Genomic DNA, 17,086 nt, shown 5'->3' on the forward strand with positions numbered 1-17,086 from the left:
TGCGCTTGCCATCAAAATAATCCATGTTCAAAGGAATTCATGAATTCAGAAAGACCAAAATACTGCAGGCCACATGCATATAACCATAATGTTTGGTAAACAGCTAAATTTCATTATTGATGGATGTAAAAGTAGATCACAAGAAAGAATTTGACTAGAAATTGCTCAGTAACCTCTAATATTACTGGATGATAAAAGGACTTAGATGTTTGGTACAAAATGTATGCAATATGCTGTTGTCTCTTTACAATCAGCTTGTACTTACTGCTGCAATGACCAAGCTGTCCTTTGCGTGTACCACTTTATCTGTAACAAGACTTGCTCCAGCGTTTTCATCATGTTCTGAGGTTGACACATCTGCCACTGTATCTTTGATGCTTTCCGGTGTTTGATCTACAAAGTCCTGAATATCCTACAAAACGAATGAAACATTAAACGGTAGCTAAACACAGTATTCTACTTGTATGGAAAATGAATCTACAATGTATCTGTTAGACTGTTTACTGTGAAAAGAAATTCAAAAATCATTTTTTAAGATAAGTAAATATTGTGTGCGTGTGAGGATGTGAGTGCATATGTGTGTGCAAGTATTTGAGTGCATTTGTGTGTGTGTGTGTGTGTGTGTGTGTGTGTGTGTGTGTGTGTGTGTGTGTGTGTGTGTGTGTGTGTGTGTGTGCTTATTTACTTATAGTCAGCAAGTTAACCAGGGTAAAACATTACTTATTTTTAGGTTTAGGTTGGGGAGAATTGAAATAGAATCAAAAGCATATCATTACAGGAAGATTACAACTGAAAACAAATTTAACAGCATAAAGTTCTAGTAACCTTACTAGAATTTGTTTACATAGTAAAGAGTTATTAGGTAGACAGATAATACCCATGGTTAGTGATTCATACATTATTTGTCTATATAGCTACACAGATATTAATATACATTATCCAACAGGGGTGGAAACAGTTACAGTTATTTAGAATTTAGGAGGGTATGCAGAGAAAAGTTACGAGAGGAGGTGGGATGGCTTCATAGGTAGAGAAGTAGACTGTAGATAATGCAATATCAGTGTTTCTGTTGTAAAATTTGAAGTAAAAGTTGTAAATTAAATCCATGTTTTTTTGTGACCATTCTAAGGTTACAGAAAATAGGTCTGATCAGTATTTAAAGTAACTTGGGAAAGGCATCCGAGTAATGGGATAACAGTATGGCTTCAGGGCTGGTCTATTACAGCTATGGATGGATAGAACAGAGTATGGAGCATTAACTGGGGAGTGGGTTTGGGCAGAATGTACACAATGAGTGTCAGACCTGGCACTGTACATGATACATATACATAGCCATGGACAAACTGCTACTGATCTTCTGGTGTTTATAACTACTGCAAGAAATATGGACACTTATTATGCATGGGGCACTGCTGTAGTAAACATCAGTGCTATTACTTAACGGGGGACTGGAGATAATAAGTCCCAGAACCACTATACTATGTAGAAGGATACATGCTATACAGAAATGTTCTTTCTAGCTTTCATGAAATGCTGTAACTCTGCAGTGATAATGAACAGTCACTAACGTAGAGAGTTTTCAAGCTAATTAGCAAGTAGGGGTCCATGTATTTGTTTGTCTACTGCTGCGTCACTGGCTATTTTAGAAAGATGCATCACTATATCAAAGTAAACCAAAAACTTTGTTCTTTCACTTCTGTGTTATGTTTCTGTTATGTATCTGTGAATTTTGTTTCCATCTGAAATAGTTTGTGGTACGCATGCAGTTCTGGGTGCATCGGCAGCTTTGCCCAGGGAGTAGATGATATAGATCTCTACTGTTCTTAGATTTTGTAATGTATAAATAGTCTATTTAATTACATAAGAGTGCAACTTGTTGTGGACAGAAAAACAAAAATGTTTGTCATCAAAGGAATATATGTTCAAAAGAATTCATATACTCAGAAAGAGCAAAATACTGCAGTGCACTTGCATATAACCAAACTTTTGTTAAACACCTAAATTTCATTAATGATGGATGTAAAAATAGATCACAAGAAGTAATTTGCTTTAGAAATCGCTCAGTGAGCTCCAATATTACTGTGATGATAAAAGGACTTAGACGTTTGCGGTACAAAATGCATGCAATGTGCTATTGTGTCTTCACAATCGGCTTATTACTTACTGCTGCAATGACCAGGTTGTCCTCTGCGTGTACCACTTCATCTGTAACAAGACTTGCTCCAACATCTTCATCATGTTCTGAGGTTGACACATCTGCCACTGTATCTTTGATGTTTTCCAGTGTTTTATCTCCAAAGTCCTGAACATCCTACAAAAAGAATAAAACATTAAACAGGAGCTATATGTAGCATTTTACATCTATGGAAAATGAATCTATAATGTATCTGTTAGATAACTGCGAAAAGAAATTCAAAAATCATGTTTATGTAATTTATTATTATTTTTATTATTTTTTATAATTTTTTTCTATGTATCTGGAGCATTTCTCCCCAGGCCTATGCTGAAAACGGTCATATTGTATGCAGTTGGACTAATCCGATAAACAAATACAAAATAAATAAATATTTTTAAGAAAAGCAAATATTTTGTGTGTGTGTGTGTGTGTGTGTGTGTGTGTGTGTGTGTGTGTGTGTGTGTGTGTGTCTTTATTTACTTATAGCTAGTAAGTTAACCAGGGTAAAACATTATTTTTTTGTTTAATTTGGCGAGAACTGAAATAAAATGAAAAGCATATAGTTACAGGAAGATTACAGTAAATTCTTAGTTAACCAGCAGTCAAGCAAAGACCACTGTCAAGCAACCGGCAAAAAAATAATTGATGAAATACAGTTTTCCCCCCGCAGAAACATTCAAAACATGTTTTGATTTTAAAAAGGAAGACAGGAATAAATTCCCTCTCTCCCCAACCTGAGAACAAGTCAAACCAAGCAAATAGTACAGGGTACAGTATTAGTCAGGCCTATTTTTAATAGTAACTCTCAAACAACCAGAAACTACAGTTATGTAGCTTCTACCAATCCCCATGAGTGCTGGTGAACTGAGTGTTTACTGTATAATTGAAAACAAACTTCAATATTTTGTTCTAGGAAGCTTACCAGAATTTGTTTTTATACTAAAGAGTTAGTAGCTAGATAGTTAACACCCATGGTTAGTGATTCATACATTATGTATCTCTATAGCTATATAAATATAGAAAATACATTATCCAGCAGAGGTGGAAGCAGTTACAGTTATTTACAGTGAAGATCAAGTGAGAGGAGGGTATGCAGAGAAAAGTTACGAGAGGACATGTGATGGGTTCATAGGCAGAGAGGTAGATTGTAGAAATATGATGTCAGTGTTTCCACTGTAAAATCTGAAATAAAAGTTATAAATTAAATCCAAATTTTTGTGATCACTCTAAGGTTACAGAGTACACTCACTGACAGGACTGATCAGTGTTTAAAGTAACTTGGGAAAGGTAGCCAAGTAATGGGATAACAGTATGGCTTCAGGTGCTGGTCTATTACAGCTATGGATGGATAGAACAGAATATGGGGAATTAACTGGGGAGTGGGTTCGGGCAGAATTCACACAATGAGTGTCAGACATGACATGGTACTTGATATGTGTACTACATAGCATGGATAAACTGCTACTGACCTTCTGGTGTTTATAACTACTGTAAGAAATATGGACACTTATTATGCATGGGGCATTGCTGTAGTAAACATCAGTGCTATTACTTAAAGGGGAGACTGGAGATGATAAGTCCCAGAACCACTGTACTGTGTAGAAGGATACATGCTATACACCAGTGTTTTTTTTTTTCTGGCTTTCATGAAATGCTGTAAATCTACAGTGATAATTAACAGTCAATAACCTAGAAATTTTTTAAGCTAATTAGACAAGTAGGGGTCCATGTATTTGTCTACTGCTGCTTGACTGGACATTTTATAGGGATGTATCACTTTATCAAAGTACATGAAAACCTTTGTTCTTTCACTCGGGTGTTATGTTTCTGTGAATTTTGTTTCCATCTGAAATAGTTTAGGACACTCACTCAGTTCTGGGTGCATCAGCAGCTTTGCCCAGGGAGTAAATGATATGTCTGTACTGTTCTTAGATCTTCTAATGTATGAACAGTCTATTTAATTATGAAAGTGAAACTTGATGCATGTGTGTGTGTGTGTGTGTGTGTGTGTGTGTGTGTGTGTGTGTGTGCATGTGTGTGTGTGTGTGTGTGTGTATGTGCTTATTTACTTACAATTAGTAAGTTAACCAGGGTAAAACATTACTTATTTTTACGTTTAGTTTGTGGAGAATTGAAACAAAATCAAAAGCATATCATTATAGGAAGATTAGAAATGAAAACAAATTTAACAGCATATTGTTTTAGTCAGCTTACCAGAATTTGTTTACATAGTAAATAATTAATAGCTAGATAGCTAACACCCATGACCAGTAATTTATACATTATGTGTCTATATATTTATAAGGATGCAGATATATATTGTCCAGCATGGGTGGAAGCAGTTAGTTATTTATAGTGAAGCTCAAATGAGAGAAGGATATGCAGAGAAAAGTTACGAAAGGACATGAGGTGGGTTCATAGGCAGAGAGGTAGATTACAGAAAATATGAAGGGGGATATAGTAGAGTAAACTGGAACAGGTAGGGCTATGGAAGGAGAGATGAGTATGAGTACTAAATGGGAGAGAGGGTTAGGTCCAAATTCAAATGAATGGCTAGGTTACAAAAAGTTTTACTGCTGTAAATAAAAAAATGTATATCTGCAAATGCAGTGCTATAACAACTTTTTGTCCATGTGTGTGTGTGTGTGTGTGTGTGTGTGTGTGTGTAACCCTATTCTTACATCTGCACAGTCACTGCAATCATTCTCAGTTTACTAAATCGATTATTCAGTTCATAAATATTTTGGAAGAATATGGACACTGTGGTAGTGAGTTAATTTGGGGAAACATGGGCAACCTCCGATTTTGGTAGAAAGTACAGAAAAATAAGGAACTCATCATAACAAAAGATGCTCAACAAATTCTTGTCTTTCACAATTTAGTCATAGCCACTGGATTATGGCTCCACTGAAATGGCGGTTCTATATCACGATATCGAATGATGAAAGTAGCAAACGCTATTTCATCGGCCACTATTCAGCGAATGCTAAGAATAGCGAAGCTGCAGAACACCGAATTCTTTCCTAGGGAAAGCATTTGATTGGCCATTTCTGTGGCTTTGCTATTCTTAGCGCTGTGGTGGAAAGTTACGGGTCAGGTTCAGGTAAGTGTGCGATTGTGTGGACGTTAGGGTTAGGGGCTGGCTAAGTGAGTTTGAGTTAGGGTTAGGGCGTGGGTTAGGCGAGTGTGCGATAGTGACATACTTTAGGGTTAGGGGTGGTTTAAGTGAGTTAGGGCGCGGGTTAGGTGAGTGTGTGATAGTGACGGACCTTAGGGTTAGGGTTTGGGTTAAGGTAAGTGGGTAGATAGTAATGTATGTTCAGTTTAGTGTAGAGTTAGTTGTAGGATTTTAAGTGTATGTGTGTGGATTGCTATTTGTTTGGTGTGCTTGTGTTGTGTGTATGTGTTTCGGAGTAGTGAATTTTTTCCATGGGAAAAAATTTGTTACTCTGAATGTTCAATATTTTGGTGTTTAGATGTTTTGGGGCAGAAGAAATAGCGTTTGCTATTTTCACCTTTCGACAGCATGACATAAACGTGAAATGGTAGTCCCTGGTTCCAAGATAGCAACAGAGAATCTCCACCTTAACAGACTAGTCATTCCCCCACTCCTTCAAGTTCAGAAGACTGATTGTTTAGGGAAGAGGGCGGTGCCTTAATGGAGACCTCTGCCATCGACCTACCCATCATTTCTCTACCTACGGTACTTGTTCTATATCAGAAGTACAACAGGAAAATTTTTATTTTGCCTTAATAGAAGATGAGGATTCATAAAAGTAATGTTTAGGCATAATTATTAATATTTCACTGCATAGGAGAACATTAAATAGAGCCAGCTATCATTTTGTTAACCATTAATAGTGCCTTTTGTTTAGAGTGAAGTTAGAGGTCCTGCTTAAGTGCAAAGATAGTTTAGATAAAGTGCTACATTTTGTGAAACTCTCAGAGTTTTGTTTAGTTAATCATTTGTACCCTTGTTATAGGCGTTACAACTTCCATTCTTACTCTTTGGAGTATGAGGCACCACATCAATCTATCTTAGGTTTGTTCTTTTTACAGTATTTAATGTTGTCATTAAAAATCTTTTTAGAATACTAAGATTATTGTATCCTTGTTGGGCAAATGACACAAAATTGTACTTCCCCTTAATATCAAGACTGCAGGGCAAATATGCTTTCCCTTGAGAATGACTTCAATGGCATTTTGTGGTCACTTTGGTATTATGAGATGAAACCTAAACACAAGCTTTGTCTCTGCATGCTGCTCTGACAGGTTCATTTACCTCATCACTTCCAGTACTTGTTACTTCAGATGGCAACAAACTGGAGACTGAATCCAAAGTACATGATCTCGGTGTAATCCATAATTACCCTGTGACATTTAGGGACCAGATATGTATGACCTATGGTCAAGGCATCTTACTTCCTTCTGAGGAATATTGCCAGGATCATATTCTGATACAGCCTGAGGAAAGTACAGTTGTGTACACTTACAATAAATGTAGACGGTTGAGTCTATTCACTGTTGCAGTCATCACATTTGGGTTATATGCTTGCAGTAGCCCTCAGTCGGCCTGATTAACAAAGTCTTGGGTCCTGCGTCGGTTGCTGTCCCTTCTTCCATGACATCAGGTCATCAGGGGTATAAAACATGCAGCCGATGCCATTGCATCAGTTTTTCTTGCCCCAGATGTCAAGTGCCCCCCTAATGGGAAGCAATTAAATCTATAAATATACAAGGTTATACCTCCAACAAAAAAACAAATACACCAAAAAGCTTTTGAGCATAGTAAAGGAGAGTAGAGGTACAGCCAAAAGAAGTAAGGGGGCTGGAGGGAGGGTAACCAGGACTGCAACAGTGAATACAATCAAACATCTACATTCATGTTAAGTGTACACAACTGTACTATGTTCTTCGTGTTTCACTGTTGCGGTCATCACATTTGGGTAGATTCCCAAAGCTAAGGATGGGAGGAGGAATTTAGACAGCATTAGGACCAGCTATAAGGCCCTGCAGGACTGCAGTGGCAAAGCCAGCTCTGGATTTAGAGAAAAATGGCAGATGGTAATGCTTGGTGAAAGAATGTACAGAACTCCAGGTAGCAGCTTCTAGGATGTCCCTGGTAGGGACGCCTCTGAGAAAGGCTGTAGAGGTAGATGCAACCCTGGTTGAGTGGGGTCTAATCCCCTGTGGGATAGGTTTTCCATGGTGCTTGTAGCAGAAATGAATGCAATGGCCTATCCATTTGGAAATGGTTTGCTTTGAAACAGCCTTCCCCTCTGCCCCTTTAGCAAATGCCACCAGCAGTTGGTCAGATTTCCTTTGAGGTTTAGTCCTGTCCAAGTAGAATCTAAGTTGTCTGTGCACATCTAAGGGGTGCAGTATCCATTCCCCTTTGTTCTGTGCATTAAGAAAAAAGGTTGGCAATTGAAAGGACTGATTAAGGGCCATACTGGATACCACCTTGGGCATGAAGGAGGGATTGGTCCTGAGGGACATCCTGTCCGCATGAAAGATGATGAAAGGCTCCACTGCCATGAGGGCCTGTAATTCAGATACCCTTCTTGCTGAAGTGATTGCCAAAAGGAAAGCTGTTTTCCAAGAAAATAATTTTTAAGTCTGCAGTAGCAGCTGGCTCGAAAGGAGGAAGAGTGAATTTCTCCAATACAAAGTTAAGGTCCCAGGCTTGAGTTGGAGGTCTCCTGGGTGGTCATAGATTTTTGGCCCATCTGAGGAAATGCTTGAGCAGTGGATGAGAGAAGAGGGGAGGTTTTGTGTTATAATGAGCTGAAATAGCTGAGGCATGAATCTTGACGGATGAGAAAGACAGGCCCTTGTGAAGCACCTCAGTTAAGTATTGTAAAATCTGAGGTAAATTGGGCACTGCTGTGCTCATCCCTTGAGATTGGTTCCAGGCATAGAATCTTTTCCATTTTTCAGCATAAGATTTTCTAGTACTAGGCCTCCTTTCCTCTAAAATGATATCCATCACTGGTTTACTGAGGTATGGTAAAGGAGAGATTAGGTAATTAGCCAGGCTGCTAGGTTCAATGTTTGAAGCTGAGGGTGCAGAATCTGGTTCTCCTGCTGAGACAATAGGGTAGGAGTCTGAGGCAGGTGCCATGGGGCCAACAGTGACACACTGTGCAAGAGGGGGTACCAGTGTTGGCATGGCCAGTCTGTTGCAATCAAAATTGTCCTTGGTTTGTCTTGTTTGATCTTTAGTAATACTTTGGAGAGTACAGGCAGAGGAGGAAAGGCATAAACTGATAGTTTTTTCCAACTGAAGGACAGAGCATCCACTTTCCAAGCTTGTTTGTGAGGAGTCCTTGTGCAAAATTTGTCCAATTGATAGTTCTGGGGGGAGGCAAACAGGTCTATATCCGGGCTCTCCCATTTGCTTGTCAACATGTTGAAAATTCTTGGTCCCAGTTTCCACTCGTGTGGGACCATGAGGTTTCTGCTTAGTTTGTCTGCCAGTGCATTAATTTTCCTCGCATTGAGCTTGTAGATGCACTTGGTAGCTCAGAGCTGTATTCCACAATGCCATGGCTAGTCTGCAGAGGGGGTAAGAATGTGTACCCCCCTGCTTGTTTATGTACCACATAGTGGTGTTGTCCATTTTACCATTAACTGTCCTGGAAGAATGTGGTCCTTGAAGGCTGTCAGAGCATTCTGTACAGCTAACATTTCTTTTTGATTGATATGCAGGTGCATTTGACTTGGGTTCCATTTGCCCTGAATGCACTTCCCTGCCAGATGAGCCCCCCATGCACAGTCTGATGTGTCTGTTGTTAGGGTTTGGGTGGCAGGGGGTAGCGTGAATGGTAGTCCCTTGTTTTGGTGGCAGGCCTCTGCCCAACAAAGAAACTCTAGGTGTAGGCAAGGTATGATTGGAATCATTGCTTTTAGATCCTGAGAATGTTGACACCATAGGCTTTTTAGATACCATTGTAGTTTCTTCATATGCAGTCTTGCATATGGAATTAGAAGAATGCAGGAGGCCATGAACCCCAAGGCTTGTAGTATTTGCCTCGCAGATAGCAGGGTTTTTGTGGCCACTTGTTTTAAGTAGGTTGTCAAATGAATTTGTTTCTCTGGCGTGAGGAAAGCCATCTGGGAAGTTGTATTCAAGCTTGCTCCCAGGAATATAACTTGTTGACAGGGTACCAGGTGTGATTTATTTTCGTTTATGGTGTACCTCAGACATGTTAGCACCCTTTGTACAAAGGCCAGATGATTCAAAAGTATATCCTGATTTTCTGCCTGAGTTAGGCAATCGTTCAGGTATGGGTATATTTGAATATTTCTTTGCCTGCAAAATGCAATGACTGGAACTAGGTACTTTGTGAATACCATGGGCACAGTAGATAAGCCAAAGGCCAGTGTAGAGAACTGATAGTGCATGTAGCCTGCTTTGAAGCGTAGGTATCTTCTGCAAGATTCCCTGATTGGGATGTGCAGGTATGCTTACTTTAAATCTAGTGTTGCCAACCAGGCGTCTTTGCCTAGCATAGGGAGCAACTGGTGAAGAGTCAGCATCTTGAATTTTGGAATCACCAAAAAGGTGTTTGGAGTAGACAGGTCCAGGACAGGACGCCACGAACTGTCTTTTCTGTGTACCAGGAAAAGTCTCGAGTAGAAACCTTGTCCCTTTTCCTCTTCTGGTACCAACTGAATAGCCCCCATACTTGAGAAAGAAAGTACTTGCTTTTGGGCCTCTGCCCACTGATTTGGGGGTAGATCTGGCCATCCGCTTGGTGATGGTAACGTGTGGAACTGAAATCTGTATCCCTGGGACACTATATTTAAAACCTATTTGTCCTGGGTAATGAGTTTCCAATTCTTTGCATGAAGATCAATCTTTCCCCTCAAAGGGGCCATCAGTTGAGAAGTGCTTGGAAGTTTTAAAAAGAAGTAATTGAGACAGTTTACCATGGGGAGAGTTTTATTACTTCCTGATTTAGAAGTGGAGGCCCCCCCACTGCTTAGTCCTGTGCGTACCCTGGGACTGAAGCTTGGGAGCTCTGCTGGATCTGGGTTTGGACTGAGAAGGTCTGGAAGAGGCAGGAAAGGCCCAATTCTTGGAAGACCAATGCCTACTAAACCTTGGGGGTTGTACTTGTAAAAAATCTTTAACAGTTTGCATAGATTTAGCTTTTTCCTCCATCTTTTTAAGAACCTCTTCTGCCTTGTTGCCAAACAGGCGGTCTTGATTTAAGGGAGCATCCAGTAATTTTGCTTTAACATGATCTGGCAAGGATTGCTCCTTAAGCCAAGCATACCTTCTAAGTACAGACCCAGTTACAGCAGCCCTGCAAGATGCCTCTAGTGAATCAAAACCTCATTGCAAAGTATGTTTTCCAACTTGTTCAGCTGAATGCAGTAAATCCTGTAAATCCTTATTTTCAGCACAATCAGGAATCAACATAATTTTTCTGTTTAAGCAATCCAATAACATGCTGCTGATACTTTAACATATGAAACTGGTAGTTTAAGGCCCTAATGGCCAAAGTTGCAGAAGTGTATACTTTCTTACCTCATCTATCCAGCGCCCTGGAGTCTCTATCAGAGCGGGTAGGATTTTTGGTAGTAGTAGCTTTAATGCCCTTGGGTCCCTGTGAAATGGTCTCAGGATCCGGAGTAGGATTTTTAAAAAGGAACTTGTGAGAGTCAGGGACCCTGTAATATCTATCAGGTTTTCTGGGAGCAGGAGGTAAAGTCAGGAACCAAGCTAGATTCCGAAAAGACATCATCCACAATGTCTAGTACAGCAGGTATGGTTAAAGGCCTGTGCTGGGACAGAAGTAAGAAATCCCTAAGGCTCTTTTTAGAATCAGAGAAATCCTGACTTTCCCAATGAAAATGCTCCCCAAGAGTATGCAAGGTTTCACCAAAAGAGAAATCCTCTGGGGGAGAAGCAGAGGGGAATAGAGTCCTCTGCATCAGAATCCTCACAGATAGATAAGGGTAAATCCTGGTCATCACAGGAAACAGAAAATTCAGAATCCTGGTCAGAAGTATCATAAGCAAACTCAGTCCTAGGTCTCTTAGAGGGGGAAGGCTGGCTTCCCCTGATTAAAGTAATAAGGTCTTCAGCCATTCTTATCATTTGTTTTTTAGGCATAGAGGCCTGACCATGTGGTCTGGGTGTCAGTTTTCTAGGCATGGTTCGAGTTTTAGGCCTTGAAGAAGAAGATGGTGTCAGTTTAATATGCAAGTCAGCAGGCCTGAATACACCCTCAGAAGCAGGTGCCTGCACAGCAGCTCCGGACCCATCCAAGGTAGAGACATCCGCAGGTTCCACAGTTGAAGCATCTTGTGGCATACCAGACTCTGAATGGGTCTCAGTAGAGGCCTGCGAATCTAAAGTAGCGGGTATCAGGGGCTGTGAAAGCGCCTCACTGAGTACCGATGAACTGGTGACTAGCTTATAAGAAGCATCGTCGGCAGCTTTGGACCTAGGCGGCCTGTCTCTGTCTTTATCTTTGTGTTTTTTCGGAATATTTAGAAGCGAAAATATACCGACGATGGATAGTTTGTGGTTTAAATAAGGCACAAAACTGACAGCGAGGTACATCGTGGTCAGGGCCTAGACAAGGAATACAGTACGAATGAAAATCTTTATGAGGTATTTGCTTTCCACAAGTAATGCAATTATTTACTTTTGCTGACACTGGTTTAGAGCAAGAAAAAGTTTCCCCAACGGGTTACTTAGCTTTTAGTTGAAGACTTCGGTTCTGAAACTTGAAAATGAAAATTTCAGGAGTTGGACGATCGGCACTTGCGAACTGCTTCTGCTTCAGGCACCGCATGGCAAGAAAGACTGATGTAATGGCATCAGCAGCATGTTTTATACCCCTGACGACCTGACGTCATGGAAGAAGGGACAGCAACTGACGTAGGACCCAAGACTTTGTTAATCAGGCTGACTGAGGGCTACTGCAAGCAGATAACCCAAATGTGATGACTGCAACAGTGAAACACAAAGAACATCGTTGCATCAGTTGTTTAGAAGGAAAAAACCTTGCTTATGGCTTGGGTGACCCATGCTTGAATAGAGAGACAGGCACCTGATGGCACAGTCAAAGAGGATGGAACTGTCCATCCTTGGGGGTGGGTGCACGTACTCCAATGTACCTTCTGGTTGGTCCCCTATGGAGGCTGAGGATGTACAGAGGACAATGTCCATACAGGGACAGGACTATGGCAGAGTTGCTAACAGAGGCAAGAATGATACACTACGTTAGGTCACTGTGTACCTTTCCTTGGGACAGTAGAGGTGAGAGCAGCTTGAATGTCCTTAGGAGGAAAACATTCTTCAGCAGCAATTTGATTCTGCCCCAGAATCGTTGATTTTCTCACTGGCCCCATGCATAGGCATTTGGTGGACTTGAAAAAGTGTCTGAGAGAAGCTGATAATTAGCATTGGGGAGTCAAAGTGCTTCAAAAAATATGACATTATCTGACAATCTTTCAATTGTACATTCCCTGGCATCTCCCTGCCTTGATAACTGTAAACACTTCCTCGGACTTGTTGGCAATGATGTCAATCAGTTACAGCATGACAAAACTGCAGGTCATTCTACCTCAGTTCATTTAATATCAATGAATACATAAACAGATAAAAAGCTTGGATAGCAGATTTATTATGTGCAACCCTCCTGCAAAGTTCTGACAAATGTGCTACACTTCACAATGGTCCATGCTAACATTCACTATTTACAACAAATGTTCCATTACAAGAAGCAGAATTTTAACATATGCACTGATAAGCAGTATCTGGAACTAGACTGGGAAACTTGATAAAAATATTCATTGTCAATGTGGCATATGCCTTTGAGGAACCTTATCAACTATAACACAGACGCAACAACCTCTCAAGAATTAAATCTTAAAAAAACTCATTTACTGGTTGTATTTTTCTGACCTACCATTTCAAAAAATCATCCACAACAGCTTCTGGAGTAATCTATTAGTCAGAAAGCTGCAAATTTTATCTATATTTTCCTTTCCTCTGATGCTGAGCAGATCAAAAAGTTGCAAGATATAGCTTTAAATGCATTTTGATACGGTACATAATCCTGCATGTTGTAGAGTAAGGTATTTCGGTTTAGTTCAGACTGCTGTTGCATACGTAATATGACTAGCACAAGTCCCAAAAAAACAAAAAACCCAGTGGCATTTTGGTAATGTTCTTAGGTGAATCTTTTGGGGGGAAGTGGACATTTGTTACGCAGGTGAACTTTTAACAGTGCTATGATTTGGAGAGAATATGGTGAGTCTGTGAAGTTACATAATTATGTTGTTTTACAGTACACAAGTTATTGAATAGTTAATTTTCTTGTTTTTTGTAAATGCTACAAAAGTATGGTAATAATAAAGAGTAACCACACCTGTGTGAAATTTTTAGGCAGATTAGCAAGGAGGTCTATGTTTTTGATTCATACAATCTTAGGCAATACAAGGCAATTGAGTCTTGTGACGATTTATAATTTGCCAGAAGCCACCCTCACACTGAATCTCCTTTCTCAAGGAAGGCCATGCCAGTAAAGTCAGGAGTGAAGTCCAGTTCCCATTTGCAGGAAGGTAATGTATCACACTGCTTAATGTGCAGTAGGACTCTATTCCAGAGTTTGGGAAGGTGCTTTGTAATGAACCTCTCTCTCTCTCCACCTTGTTTTATTTACCTGTTAAAGATTTAGATCATTTGCTCTGGTATTAGTGGGACTATTTGACTTGTGGAGATACAAAAGATCCTGGACCACTGGGTATTGACTTGGGGAGCAAGGCATAAATCTCTCCTCAGGAATCCATATGATACCGAATAACGAGAATGTGCTTCCAGTCTTTCCTGGTTCCTTAGGACTTTTTAAGCCAGTGGTCCTGTTAGTTAGGAGCCTATGGCATCTTTCTACTTGTTTGGTATGTCTAGTGAGGTACATACCAAAGGAGACATAGTAATGAACAACTGGTCTACTCATTGCTGAATATAATGGGACAATGCCCTTTTAGGATCTGGAAGATGTACCCTTAGTGATCCACTGCACTAAGTACTAGGACTTTCTGACTACTGTTGTCACATGATGATCAAAGGAGTGGGAATCATTACCCAAGTACCAAGGTCTCTTACAACATTCTCATTTTGGAGTGGGATATTGTCTATGTTTATATTGGGGGGAGGGGCGGTTTGCCAAATGTGACTATATTATACTTTTTAGCACTTGATTTAAGCCCACTGTTAACATACCAGGTGTTTATAAGTACAACTTCTTATTGCCATGATTGGATGTCAGAGGGTAACCTCACAATGACCCTCAGTTTGCAGGCTCTTCAGGTCAGAAAAGAAAATACCAAATAAAAGGGGTCCCAGCACAGAGCCATGAGCAATCCTACTGGTTAACTTTATACTCTTTGATGGGCACTTGCTACCCACAATATATAGGTTCTGATTCTCAGCCAATTTGCTATCTATCTTACCACACAAAAGATCTACTTTTAATACATTTAACTTACTAATTATACATATGGTAGAGTGTCAAAGGCCTGGGCCAGGTTGAGGTATGTCATGGTGACTGTTGACAGCTTATGTTACTATTTCAGAAAAGATTCATTAGACAGGATCTATCCTTAACAAATCCGAAGTCTAGACTAATGAGATTTTTAATGTTTAGTTTACCTCTAACCTCTTCAACTTAAATTTCCTACTAAAACAGTACATAAATAATACTTTGCTCTGCACTACCCCACTCTCTTTCCTTCCCTCCCACAACATACTTCTTACTAATTCCTTCTCTCTGAACATAGTCTATTTCTTAGATAAAGGACACATATAATTTTGCACGGGCTATGTTATTGAGTCACCTGTGTTCCAAAGCATGTACTCAGGGTCTACAACAATAACTTGGCAAGGAAATAAAAAGCATTTACAAATTTAAGGCAAGAACTTTAGGTTTGTGTGTATGTGCTTGTTTTTGTATGTGTGTCTGTCAGATATTCTTAGACTGCAAGCAAAATGTATTTACAGACCATTAAGTATAATATAATATAATACAATATAATATAACATAATATAATATAAGTATAATATAATATAATATAACATTTTCTTTATGAACGTATGCCAAAATATGGACATGGTGTTGCATGATGGTTTTTGGGAAACATGGATAACCTTTGAAATAGTAAGAAATTACAGTTGTATTAAGAGCTTAGCATAACAACAGATGACTTATGCCCAAACAGAAGTCCCTAGCTTTAATTTTTTAAATAGCAATAGATAATCTCCTAGATAATCTCCTCTCAATGTTGCTTGTCAATCCATTAGTGCAAATGACCAAGGCAGCATTTCTGCAGCTTCTGTATCTGCTCATTCTTAAAAGAGATATGACCAGAGAAAATTTATTTCTGCAAGACATCAGATGTGCATTACACCAAAGTAATATTTTAGTATATGTATTCCCGTATCATTGTCAGCACAGCAATCCTTGAGTGTGTAGTAATATCTGTATTCTGCATACCTCAAGTGTCTTAATTCGCTTATAAAATTGGCATCTGTATTTTTTTTTTTTGCATTTTTAATCTTACAATTAGTAGTTAGTGCATGGTAATTAGATGTTTTGTAGAGTATTTTAATGTAAAGTACCATTTCATCTAAATGATAGCTATGCTGGGATATAACTGTTTACGTGGAATTTTGGTCTGAAATGTTTTAAGGAAGGCATTTAATGGATTCTTCTGTCAAACTGTTGAGTGTTACTGAATAATCTTTTCTAAATATGTGTTAACACTACACAATACTTGATTTCTGGAAGGTGGATGAGTCCAGATTGAGTAGCACAGGGTTTCACAAACATGTAAACAACTTTCCAAACAGTCTCAAAAATATTCACAAGTTTAATCGTGTTCGTGTGGCAATTCCAAGAACTGAAAGACAGACACATACATGTAAGCAATAATGCCTCCCCTATTACTTTATGGTCACTTAGCTGAAGATATATTTGTTGTATCCTAAAAAAATTCACAAAGGTAGTCAGGGATTTGTGAGTGAATATGAGGTCCACATGGCCTGCACTAACTTCTTCCCATGAATGTTACAGGAGTAATGCACAGGTAGAGAACAATTTGGTTAGTCGCTTTTCCCTTTCCCATTCTATAAGCAAGCCATAGTGCCCAACGAGTGTGCTGTTGTGTAAACAATGCCCATCCAGGGGTGTTTTGACTAAGGCCTCTACACCCCTCTAAGTGCAATATTTACACAATAACACATACCCTGGGGGCATTACTGCACTTAGAGATTGGGCTATCTGTTAAATTGTTTTGTATTTGTACGTTTTTTTTTCATTACTATATATATTTTTTAATATTTCCTGATGTAAAATAATTCCTCCTCCTAATGTTTCAAACTTGCTATAGTATATGTAACTGTTCTTAGAAGAAGTATGTTATATCTAAAATATAAGTTTGGCAAGTATTTAATGTCTAGACACTCTCACTCTCATATACACACACACACACACACACACACACACACACACACACATTACACTCAGTTAATAATAGTCATTAGAAGTTCATAGCCGCATACCTGTCAACTGTCCAGATTTTCACAGAATGTCCAGATTTTTTGCTTCAATTTTTTTGGTCTCTTCCTTATAAAATTTGAGATTTGATAGCAAACCATTGAGGGGTTGAAGCTACTAAATAATGAGTTAAACTTGAGTTTCAGACCGCTTTCATGCGAGCAAGCACCCATGCATTTATATACACAGGTAGAAACGTAAACACACTCATATACACACAAACACACGTGCGTACACACACACCCTTTTGTATTTTTTTTACCCGTTTGCTTTAATTTTGCATTTGCTAAACAGCAAAAGCGCTGCTTAGCAAGTATAAAATATTGTC

The 17,086-nt window shown here is 39.3% G+C and overlaps 1 protein-coding gene across 1 annotated transcript in view; it reads right to left on the reverse strand.

Annotated features, from left to right (window-relative positions):
* Positions 1-17,086, reverse strand: part of SYNE2 (spectrin repeat containing nuclear envelope protein 2) — a 3,814,665-nt gene that overhangs the window by 1,542,973 nt on the left and 2,254,606 nt on the right. The window contains exons 73-74 of the mRNA XM_044073561.1: positions 2,165-2,311; positions 266-412 (exon numbers count right to left, since the gene is read on the reverse strand). Of these exons, the coding sequence (XP_043929496.1) occupies positions 266-412; positions 2,165-2,311 (294 nt within the window). The remainder of the gene's footprint in view (positions 1-265; positions 413-2,164; positions 2,312-17,086) is intronic.

This window comes from Protopterus annectens, chromosome 6.part0, assembly GCF_019279795.1.
Source record: "Protopterus annectens isolate FY-2018-M chromosome 6.part0, PAN1.0, whole genome shotgun sequence".
Lineage (NCBI taxonomy): Eukaryota > Metazoa > Chordata > Ceratodontiformes > Protopteridae > Protopterus > Protopterus annectens.